The sequence below is a fragment of the Priapulus caudatus genome, unplaced genomic scaffold (genome assembly GCF_000485595.1).
Source record: "Priapulus caudatus unplaced genomic scaffold, Priapulus_caudatus-5.0.1 Scaffold158, whole genome shotgun sequence".
In the NCBI taxonomy this organism is placed as follows: domain Eukaryota; kingdom Metazoa; phylum Priapulida; class Priapulimorpha; order Priapulimorphida; family Priapulidae; genus Priapulus; species Priapulus caudatus.
The window spans coordinates 99,583-112,423 of NW_014577219.1; the positions used below are offsets into that span (position 1 = coordinate 99,583).

Below are 12,841 nucleotides of genomic sequence, written 5' to 3' on the forward strand. Positions count from 1 at the left end.
GGGTACGATTGTTTATAAGTCGGTTGGGGCATATTCATTACTGAATATGTAGGGGTGGGCATCGCTGGGATGAGAGAACGACAGCAAAACTCTTTCCTGTGATTGAGGAAAAAGCTGCAATCGGTAATGACACACAATGAGCGTGCCAGCATGCAAACATAAACGTGTGAATTTCATTGCGATTTTACATGTACTGTATTTACTTGTGTATAAGTATAATCAAAAGTAGATAATAACAACATAAGATTGTTATTATCTACTCTTGGTATAATTCATGTATATTATAAGTCTCACCCCATATTTTGCATTGAAAAGTTGGTACAAACATTGGTACATTAACAAGATTTTTTAGCCTCGTCTATAAGTCGCACCTCCTGATTTTTTTTATTGAAATTGTGTACAAAAAGCGCGGTTTATACACAAGGAAATACGGTATATATACTGTAAGCGTAATACACACGCACGCACGCATGCAAACGCGCGTGCAGACGCATGCCTATGTGCGAGTCTATATGCACGCAGGGAATACTGGCAAAAATATCAGGAGTGTATAATATATATATATATATATCTACATCTATCTATATATGTTATATATGTATATATATCTATTTATATATCTATATATATAATATAGATCTCTATATTATACACTCCTGATAATATGATATGCACTGAACCAAAAGAGGACATTAACGGCTCATAGATTGCACAAGTAAAATTCGGACAAGTAAAAATTGCTTCTTGTTGCCCGACAGGACAACCAGATCTGAAAATAAGCGTCGAGGCCTGAGTTGTTTCTTCGATGAGCAAATATATCCTTGATACATATTTTTACAGTTTTATTTTCAAAGCTAACGTTCAGTTAAAGTTTAGTGAGTTATTTACTGACGTTTTTACAGTAATTAGTGACATATGTCAAGTCAGGGAGTCCGACAGTAAATGAGGGAGTATTTGACTCCGGACTCACGTTAATTTCGCACCCTGATACATTACACTACACGATCAAGATCAAATGCATGGTATTGTAAGCATTGTTTAGATATGCTATCTAACCCTGCAACCCTATGCCATAGGGCAAAACTTCTTGTGCTTAGTTAGGTAAACTATAACTTCCTACTGTTTGAACTTTTTAAAATAAGTCACACTGTATAGATTTACCTTATATTAGAGGGCAGCGGTTATTATATTGATAATAAACTGGTTTGTCGTTATACTTCTCCCATAAATTCAACCCGTCTTAGTGAGATATAAGAAATGTTGTTAAAAAGTGAGCATTAAAATTAAAATTAAATTTTGACCCCCCTGGTAGTGGAGTTAACATGAGCAGCAGCTGCAGCAACATTCACCACAGTATTTGCTTACAGTTCCTGGAAAACATACATAACAGTTTTATGTCAGGCATGATAGTAATTACGTGTACTATGTCCCAATGATTTTGCAGCATTTCCAGTACCACGAGCCACAATGCAGTTAGTTTCAATCTTATTGCATACCCACGTTATTGGCAGCGTATTTCTGGGAAATGCGTATATGCGTATATGGGAAAAAAATTTCCTGCTGGTAGCTAGAGATGTCCAATAGTAATGTGTTTTAGATAGTCAATTAGTCGTACAGCAAACACTAATGTAGTCCTGCACATCTGTGATATGTGCTGGTGCAAGTGACTCATCGAATATGGACCTCTATGTTTTGGTTTCAATTTGACTGAAACCAACAGGCTGAGCAGTCAACTGCTATTCCTGTAATTTCAGGACGTGTGAGGAAAAGCTACTCGGTGTGACTCATACTACATATTCAACACCAAATTATGCCTTGCTTCTGAAAATCTGTCTTCACTTGGGATTCGTACTTTCTCAATTACTTTAAACTAACTTTCCTTGCTTGCATGTGGTTATGCTATAGCTCTGGTGATATACTGGTATGTGACGGACAAGTGTATTACAGGTTCGAAGTGGGAGGTGCAAACATCCTGTAAACCATTATGAGAATGTATTTTTCTTTACGAACACATACTATATAGATCCTAGTTTGCGGTGGAGTTTTACAATTCAGCTGTACTGTTGGTGGTGTTGTTCTAGCTAAAAGCAAATTAGGAGCAGGAGAGCAAAGTTAAATCAAGAAAACAAATAAGGCTGAAATTCTTTTTGCATGTATCATCGGGTAGGGGTTGGAGTGATAGAAGCCAGCGATGCGGTGATTGTCTGTAAACATCACAGCCTATGGGAGGCATTCCTCATCCAACGAAGCACTCCAACCAACTGCATTGAGTTATTTACGTGGTGCTGAGGCTTAGGTACTGTTTGAGGGCAATTCGCATTTTAAGTATTCTTTCAAGCAGCTTCGAAAAGAGTTTACTTGCAGGTGAAACTGATAAACAAATGTAATTACTCTACTGACTCAAAGCTCACAGGGCAAAACTGTTAGTCAAATCGGGTGCATATTTTGTTCAGATCGATGCATAAATTTAAATACGTACGTGCAATAGTACATCTAGTTACAGGGATAGAAATTAACTTTTCAACAAGGGAATCTAATGGACTCCCTGCTCTCAAAAAGAGGGAGTCCACAGCAAAATGAGGGAGTCCGCAGTCTACAGTTCAAAATTAAAGATATTAACAATAACGCATGCATGTGCTTATTTTGAAGATTCATGCAGTTGCACGTCTGGCAATATTTTTTGACATTTGCTGAAAAAAATACGGTAATTCTGCGAGGCCGTGCTCTGGAACGAACTAGTTAGTATATATATATATATATATATATATCAATAATAACAAATATCTACATGAGAATAAAGACTGTAAATGCAATCCACATTATAAAACACATCTGCAAGGTATTATCGAGACGTTTCACATATAAACGTACGTATGTCAGCTCTCTGTTCCTGCGGTAATGTCACCTGTGGTCGTGACACTAGCTTCATCAACGTAGTTGCCGCTAACAGCTGTGCATATGAAGACTAGAAAAACAAGCCCTTATATCAACAATAATATTGTCTTCGCTCATTCGATACAAAAACATTAAACAAACTTTACAAATCGTTTCTTTTGCAAAAACATTTCACAGCATCCTTATCGGCTAGTAATCGTTTTGATCCTGAGAATGATGATGGACACCGACAAACATTCGACCTGCGTGACCTCTGCGTGACCTTTGTTCACTCACACTCTCTCGCTCCAGCAGGATTTGGCATTTCGATAAGCAGTCAGGCGAATTTGTGAACTCGATGAGCGCTTTTTCCGCCTGGGTGCGCTGAGATGCGTCCGTTGTTTCGTACAGCTGCTTACACAGAACCTCCAGCTGAACAACCTACAATTACAATATCATTACAATATCATTACAATGTAATTCCAATATCATTATACATTATAGAAGCCTCATATACCATTGCACATCATAGAATAATCAAATGCCATTACCCATCGTAGAATAATTAATTATCATTACACATTGTAGAATCATCAAATATCATTAAGCATCGTAGAATCATCAAATATCATTAAGCATCAATCATAGAAATGTTAAGCATCGTTTCATGTGGAAATGTCACAGAAATGCATTATTATGCAATCACTGTTCGGTTTATTCTATAAAATATTATAAATATGTCATTCGTCCTAATATTTGCAATGAAAATCGAGTATAATTAAAAGCAACTTGCTACTCCCTAACAGTTATCATCGTAAAAGAACAAGTCTGCTTTTGTTAGATGTTTGTTTCCGATCATACTGATCGAAATGTTGTGGTTTTTAGTATCGAATATTGTAGATGATATCGCATTAGCTTTCAGAATTATTCATATTAAACTCCTGATATTATCCTAAAAATATATAAATGCAGAAACATGGCATGGATTATTCAGTTTGTCCCTATTTAATAATATATTAAGTATTTAACCCTGATTTTGTATTCTACCAACAGTGCAACAATGACACCGGATTATACTGAAGATGCCTCTACTTCATTACCAATGCCAATTTCAATTCCAATTACAATTAAATTATCAGTTTCCCAATACTGAAAATAACTAGACTTATAGTTTGTATCCTCACAGAATATAGCAATGGTAACTATTATGAATCAAGCCATGTCTATACACTAGTGATATCACGATCATCACTTATACTCGATCATCGGTTGAACAGTGGCTCGAACCAAGCGCTTGGTTATCAAAATCCATAATCGATTTCATCGAAAAAAAAGAAAAAAAAATTCGAAAAAGTGATGAGAATCAGAGATATCATCGCTACTATACAAGTTATCCTTTATTAACATACATGTTTTATACACACAGTAGTAAACAGTGCAAAACAAACAGTAAACAAGGCTAAACAAGCACATACATGCACACGACATTACGCACACGCAGGCATTCAACACCCTGAGTAACCGATTGTAACCGATCATCGGTTACTTGGGTCCAACTGATGATCCATTACGAAATTACAACCGATTGACAACACTACTAAACACTCAGCACGCACTAGCACACCCTATCGGGCAATATATGTGACATGTTACATATAACACATATTCTGTCCGCTAGGTGGCGCTACAAGGCAGGAATAACTTTTTTAAATCAAATCGTTTTGAAACATGAATATTACCCAAAATACATTATAATACTGACAGCACGAGTGAGGTCACTGGTATTACTTACCGCAGCACAACAGTTACAGACTCTAATCGAGATGTAACGTAAGCCTTTGTCACTTCCGGCGTGTAGGTTTCCAAGAGATGAGGTTCGGAAGCTTTCACGTATGGGACGGATGCGACCATTCGCTGCCACAGTGACAACAAGTAGTGTACGCTGTTTGGTGAGAAACTCCACATCTGCGGGAAAAGAAAAATTCAGCTAATTATCCACGAGGGCTATAGCACAACAAATTCTAGCTATTCAAAGAAATGTCGCATCGTCGTGTTTCCGCCGTCACTAGTTACTCTACAACTGGACTTTTCTTTTCTTCACCTGCTTAAAGTCTTGGCGAAAATCTTCCGAACCATAATACATAATATACTGTATTGGGCCAGACACAATTAGCGTTACGGAATGCAAGGCACCAGCCAAAAAACACCAAGCGGACAGCAAAATTTGCTTACACACCACAAACATTTAGCGGCATACAGTTATACAAGTACGGCCTACTTATTCAGTAATCTTTAGCTTTGCGCAGTGGCAGTATCCTAGCCAATGAGGTTTATCCGAGGCGGGATTATTGCTAGTTGAAAACTTTTCCCAATACCCCGCGGGCACGACCTGAAATATGGTCGGGTCTCGCAATTTCTGATCGCTCCTAAGGGAGCACAAAACTCAATCAAAAATATGAAATCTATTAACCTGCAAGCATGCTTGATCATTAACATTTTATTGATTGCAGATATTCACGTTTTTGCGCATTTGCATGTTTACCAAGAATTGTGTGGAAAACTGTTCCTACAGTCCTATGAGATTGTGGTTACACAACATTAAACAAGTTATGGATTTTTGTATACAGGTACTTTTTAATTAATTAATAAATGTAGGCATATTCAGTATATTATATTTAGCTAGTAGTGTGACAGGGAGGGATGTCATTAATAATAAGTCATATCCAAAATATTATAGCAAAGATGTGTGTGCTGGTTAAACACAAGCTACAATAATAAAATATGATAGATATGTTAGGAAATGCAGCTCCCACTCAGTTAAACCCGATTACCTAATTTCAGTGCCCATTACTTTTCTTGTGGCCATCTATTGAACCTAGCACAAAATAGCATATAGTATATTAACCATCACTAACCTAACAAACTAATTTCACTAACCTGTAGAGTGGTTATGGTAAACTCGGCCACCAGCTTAATGATTTCTGGATAGTTTTCAACCTTTACTAGCTCCCCAAGTTGGTAGTTGGATTTCAGTCTTGCCAGCAAACGACAAAACTCGTGATAGTTGTTGGGATCAGAAAGACTCTATAAAAGTACAAATACATATAGATACAGATCATATGCATAGGTAAACTAAGCAAATATAACCAACGTAAATGACACATTATCCATATAATTATTCTCCAATTAAATTAAATAAGCAAAAATGTTGAACAAGACCAATTTTGCACCATCATGAATCTCACTATGCAAATTAAACCCTTCTTAAAATCCATCTTAAATTACTATTAGTGCCTCTCCTGTCCTGGCAGTTTAAGGTCGTGTATACCTGTGGGTTTCCAAGAATGGCTTTCACTCCTAAGACAAGACGTGCTAAAAACTTGGCCCTCTCCTCACTATTGAACAACGACCGGCGTATGGATGCAATCAGTACCAGACAAGACAGTGCCTAAGAGGAAAAACAAAAGCTGTGTGATGCAGAGAAATCACACATCTAACCAACTGCAAGATTTTATCATATATAGCAATGACAAAAATGGTGGTCAGAACGGCTATTGACGATGATGGCACTAACTAGAGGCGACAGAACGTTTTTTTAAACGTGCAATAAATCACGGACAACGGAAGTTAAGTAAGTGAAAAGTGAAAAGCGCAGTGAAAGTTGTGAGCAGTTACGTAGTGTTATAGGCGATACCACTTACCAGCGGAGAGAGGGAAGGTGGCAGCTGAGCGTAGAGGTCAAAGAAAAGCTGGGTTGTTGAGAAATCAAGAAACGCTGCAACACAAAGTGCACCAAACTGAGCGATACAACGCAGCAGCATAGCTCTTGCGCAGGCAAACTCAATAACAGAACAACAACACAGTGTAAGAATAAACAACATAAAACTGGGGGGAGGGGCAGGTGGAGGGGGCTCTAATAGCAAAAGCAGTTCAGTCCTTTGTTAACAGTCAACAAATCCATGTTTAACCCTCCTCTTGAGGATCAAAAGGTTATCAGACACTTGCTCTTCGCACGTCAGCGGAAAGTAGATTTCACGGTCCTTTCAATAAAGTGATAAAAATGGTAGGTCAGCGCTGAAACAAAAAAGTTTTGCACTCGGTCCGTTAGACCATGTCCTCAGAAAATGTCTAAAATATTAAGAGCGTAGGTCGAGCCGTTGAGATTTGTGCCGCAATTCCGTATTTCCTCCTATTCCTTAAGTTAAGGGGGAAATATTCCCCCTCCATTAACACATCTTGACCTTTGACCTTTGACCCTTAAATTCGACATCTCGATTCCTTTTCGCAATCCCCCCCCCCCTCCGACGTCCCGAATATCAAGATCGTACGTCGCGCGGTTAAGATTTGTGCCGTAACTGTTGACGCACGGACGGACATTCATGCGATTCTACAAGCTGCATCTGACTTTGTCAGCTGAGCTAAAAACAGAATGTAATCGGTGAATTTCGCAAGCTACAAATATTAATACGCTTGCTCTCTCTGCAACCTCCGTGAATGAGAATTATGCATCGAGTCACCTGCCCCGCTGTACCTGGTTTCCAGCATGTCGGTATCTGTACCGTGCACAGGTCATCTGAAGAGTCGTCCTGGGCCGTGCCGATGAAATCAAACGTGAGACAGTTGTGGGCTAGTCGCAGCAGCTGCGTCATTAACCCGTGCTGAAATCAAGCAAACAATTATACACCATTCACACAGTAAATGATTGCTACTATTTACGTATATCTGCATTTCATGCTTTCACCATGCGAGCAACAAAGCCTGCGAGCCCAAGTCCACAACGTGAACTTGCACTGGGAACAACATATTTATTTATTTTTTATATATCATATCTATTTGACTATATATATAGCTGATATAACACTATAGGCCCTTTCTTAGTAGCAATACCCTGAACATTAGATGCAAATGTCAATGCACCGTATTCATTTTACAAAATCACAAGGACTAAAACATCATTCCTACATAAAATCTCTGCTGAAAGAGGTTACCTTGCTCTCGTGGTTTAAATCTATGTTGATGTCTTTCCAACTCTCGAGAGCTGTACGGAGCAGAGTGCAGGAGAGTTGGAATATGTGGTAAAGCTGCGTGTCACGAAAGCTTGACGCAATCTTTCTGTGTTTGATTAGCGACCGGTTCGCTTCCGACTGCAAGATGTCATAGAATCCTCATTTACACACTCACTCGTACAGTTTTCGATCAAGCGTGTGACGTGTGGAACATCTATTGTTCACAAATTCTTTACTGATACGTGTGTTACACGCCGTAGCCTGTAACCCGCTAATTAAATATTTGTTGGTTAATACAGCTCACCAACGTTAATTAGAATAATGTTCCTTGTCAATGTTAGACAGTTATACTAAGAATTTTGTACAGGGGAGAGATTGTGATCCGCTAGGGGACGGGTCTGATTGGCTAATTTTGTCTCTTATTTATTTTATTTTTTATTATATTTGGCTAATTTTGTTTTATTTTAGAATTAGGGATAGGGTTAGGGTTAGGGTTAGGGTTAACTGATTTCTATATCCACAACTTATTTCTATATTCACTATCTCTCACCTGAGACCTATACTAAACGCTGCAAGATTTTCTGAAGCCACTATGTACACTATGTACTATGTATACTGTTGTCGTTATGTACTCTTTCATAATGAATGGTATATAGTTATTTGTTACCTCTGTTATTTGGTTCATTTCTTGTACTAGCTGAGCGAGGATTTGCACACCAATGATGCAATGGTCGACCGATCCCTGAAAAGTGAAACATTGCATTTCGTGATAAAACATTCCTAGTTTCGTCAAATCCATATATTTTTTATATTTATAACGACCTTTATTTCCAAAGGTACATATATATTGTACAATTCATTTGACACAAATCCATATATTTAAGTGCTAAGCTGCATCAGTTATACTAGTAATAAATTTCACATCACTGTATCCAGTTACTTCAGACTAAAAATTTACATTTTTATAAAATAGATGATATAAATAGATAGAACTAAACTATACTAAAAATATATAAATACGACAAATTTTCTTTTGCACATGAAGATTAATCACCTGTAAAAATTTCGTCACATCACCAGTTACGTGTCGGAAAACGTACGTTTCCTTGTTTGTATCAAACCACCCTACTTTTGCCAGTCTTGCATAGAGCTGTAAAGTAGCATGAACACCGCAAAATCATTAGGAATGTTCACATTAATCAAATGTATTTACACCTAATTATATTTATATACATTTATATTTATATATACAATTATATATATTTGTAATAATATGTTAGGTGTAATATATATTTACACCTGATCAAATACTCTAAAAAATTAATTCTTTTACTGTGGATATTGAACAATTTTCCTGATAGACATACCTGAACAATTGCTTGTGTCACAAAACTTGCAAGTTTAGGTCTATTCCCCAAATAATTCAGAATGTAGTCACCTAAATGTAAGGTAATGTAATTGTAACATGCGCTGACACATTTTTATCATAATGTAACTGTTTTCAAAACCCAATATATGACAAAAAATAATTATATATTATATATATATATATATATATCAATAATAACAAATATCTACATGAGAATAAAGACTGTAAATGCAATCCACATTATAAAACACATCTGCAAGGTATTATCGAGACTTTTCACATATAAACGTACGTATGTCAGCTCTCTGTTCCTGCGGTAATGTCACCTGTGGTCGTGACACTAGCTTCATCAACGTAGTTGCCGCTAACAGCTGTGCATATGAAGACTAGAAAAACAAGCCCTTATATCAACAATACTATTGTCTTCGCCCATTCGATACAAAAACATTAAACAAACTTTACAAAGCGTTTCTTTTGCAACAACATTTCACAGCATCCTTATCGGCTAGTAATCGTTTTGATCCTGAGAATGATGATGGACACCGACAAGCATTCGACCTGCATGACCTCTGCATGACCTTTGTTCACTCACACTCTCTCGCTCCAGCAGGATTTGGCATTTCGATAAGCAGTCAGGCGAATTTGTGAACTCGATGAGCGCTTTTTCCGCCTGGGTGCGCTGAGATGCGTCCGTTGTTTCGTACAGCTGCTTACACAGAACCTCCAGCTGAACAACCTACGATAGAACAACACACAACTCGTACACAGAACCTCCAGCTGAACAACCTACGATAGAACAACACACAACTCTTACACAGAACCTCCAGCTGAACAACCTATGACAGAACAACACAACTCTTACACAGAACCTCAAGGTGAACAAGCGGCGACAGAATAACATGCATATCTTACACAGAACTTCCAGGTAAACAACCTACGACAGAACAACACAAATTTCCGACAAATGCATTTTGTACAGTTGCCTGAGAACTCATTCTCATTAATTTTCCGCAAACGTTTTACGTGTTCAGAGTGATGTGATTTGCAAGGCACACAGCAGCCATTTATACCTGCAAAATTCACGTGCTTTCTCCTACTAGCATGTGCAGAGTTTCTTACACATAAGAGGCACAGTGGCGCACCACCATTGTCAAATTTAACAGTGCCGTTGTGAAAATGCTCTAAGACATTCACATTTTTAAAATTTTGCTGGGAGAGACCCCTCAGAACCCTCCCTCTTTCCCCCTGCGTCCGCGTGCAGCGTCCGCCTTTGAATCCATCATGCGTGTTTTTTCCCAAACTGGCCATTACCTCCTTTGTCTTATTTTCCCTCAAAAGAAACCCTGATGTGCCTGCAGCAAATAAAAATGGTATTACTTCGTATGGAATATGATGGAATAAGAAAGAATGTCCGAAATTTTATCACATACTGACAATTGTTGCTCCTGCTGTTCTACCCACACTTCACACGTCAAATTAGAAGGCTTATTAAGCTTGTTCAGGATGTCATTTTTGGGGCTTCATCACAGAACTAGTACACATTACCAATATTGATTTTTGCCAAAGCGGTTTTAAGAGATAACATGCATTTTCTTTGGCCTCACCAATTATTATGTCATCAGCTGTAAAGTTACCCGTTTATATTGCTATGTATAGGAATATTATTATGCATATGTAGTGAGTGCAGTAGCACTTATGTAATGTAACTAGGGTTTGTTGATCTTACATGTGCACACGTTAGATGCACACCAGGAGTGAGATACGCACAGTACATCAAGCACAAGCTGGATGGAAACTAGACGGATTATGCCAACCCAACTTTGGTGGTAAATCTCACGTGCGCGTGGTCGAAGGTAAATTAATCTACGCATGCATGCTGTGTGCGGAGAGGAATAATCACCGAATACCCAGAGTGACGCCTTCCTTAAGCAATCAACAGACTTTGCCAGAAGTGTATGTACTCTCATGTGTTCTGCTACAGTTAGCTAGCATGTGAGTTAAGGCTCCTGCATGGCCCTCCCCATTTAAAAGATTCTCAATAATGAGTGGCACTCTGTATGCCGTCTAATCTTCCTAGCTTACTATAATTAGCACATGTACAGGGGTTGAAATTAGTGGTATACCAATATCCGCGGGATTGTAGATTCTTGTGTTGGATACCAGATTTCAATGCTTGGTATCCCGCCGGTAAAATCTTTAAATATGCAATAATAGCATTTGAAAATTATTAATATGTAATGTAATTATTATATAAAAACATGAAAACAGATTCACAGATATGCACAGACAAGTACACTGCAGACGTATTGTCTAGACGCATTGTCTGGTTCGCTTGATACAATGTATACACATCACATTTATGATCAGATAGCGTGCACTCGCTCTACGTGCACTCGCTCAGATGCGCTGCCGTATAAAGTTGATAACTCAACAACCACTCTCCCGATTTTGACGATTTTTTTTTACTATGGATACCAACATTGTTGAAATTACTATCCAAAAAATGGGATACCAGATCTTTGGGGAGGATAACAGATTTCAATACCTGGTATCCCGAATGGATACCATAATAAAAATTTAATTTCGACCCCTGCGCTGCCTCTTCTTACAGGCCTCTCTGCCTTCCCTTTCTCTTGCTCCCTTCTTAATTTTGCTTCCTGCCCTTACAGCCCACTCTGTCCTCCCTTCTCTCAACCCTCATTTATCCCGCTCCCTGGTCTTACAGGCGGCTCTTTCCTACGTTTGTCTTACCTCCTTCATTATTCCTGCCTGATTCTCCTCATTTACAACCATTTTACAACCACCATGCCTTCATGATCACCTGTCACCCTCCTCGAACCCTTCCTCACATACTACCTCAAACATCTTTAACCTCCTCTTTCTCCTCTTCATCTCAACACATTCTCCCTGTACTCTCTCACAATTCTCTCTATCCTCTTCCTTTTGCACCTACTTCATAGAACGTAATTGACAGGGAAAGAGACCACACAGTGACTATTTTCCCCTGAAGGAACTGTATTAAATGACAACAACAACAGCAGCAGCAGCAGCAGCAGTAGCAGCAGCAGCAACAACAACAACAACAACAACAGCTTGCAATGACAGTGCATCATACCACCCTACAGACTGAGTGTTGCACTCATACATGCAACTATTTCTCTACACTGACTGTGGAATACCGCGTTTTACTGCGGACTTCCTGTATTTCATGTGACAAAACATGTATCATTGTATTTACAATATTAGTATCGTATCATGACTCTAGTGTATCGTTGCCATTCTAGTGAACATGGCGGGGGCAGTGGCTTGAACCACAGGCACTTGGAGCGTTTCAATAAAATATAATGCTCAATAAATACGAAATCTATTTACTACCAAAGTCTTAATGTTTCTCCACTCTTTACATAAACTGCGCAACGGGAGCGAACGCGAGAATTTCGTCAGGCTTTGTGTGATTTCGCGTGTACAGCTCGGCTACGAACACAGACAGTATGTTTTTATAACAAGTGAACACTGTCCTTCAAATAGAAACAAAGATGGAGTAGAATGGTTGAATAATGGGGTTAGCCGCTAGCTTTGTCAGCAGGTGGCG

At 38.5% G+C, this 12,841-nt stretch overlaps 1 protein-coding gene across 1 annotated transcript in view; it reads right to left on the reverse strand.

Moving 5' to 3' along the window:
- Positions 1-12,841, reverse strand: part of LOC106806396 (exportin-7-like) — a 31,834-nt gene that overhangs the window by 15,044 nt on the left and 3,949 nt on the right. Inside the window, 11 exon segments of the mRNA XM_014808320.1 lie at positions 4,664-4,839; positions 5,812-5,958; positions 6,203-6,322; positions 6,576-6,649; positions 7,406-7,532; positions 7,863-8,018; positions 8,548-8,622; positions 8,935-9,030; positions 9,248-9,318; positions 9,542-9,635; positions 9,842-9,919. Coding sequence (XP_014663806.1) covers positions 4,664-4,839; positions 5,812-5,958; positions 6,203-6,322; positions 6,576-6,649; positions 7,406-7,532; positions 7,863-8,018; positions 8,548-8,622; positions 8,935-9,030; positions 9,248-9,318; positions 9,542-9,635; positions 9,842-9,919 — 1,214 coding nt within the window.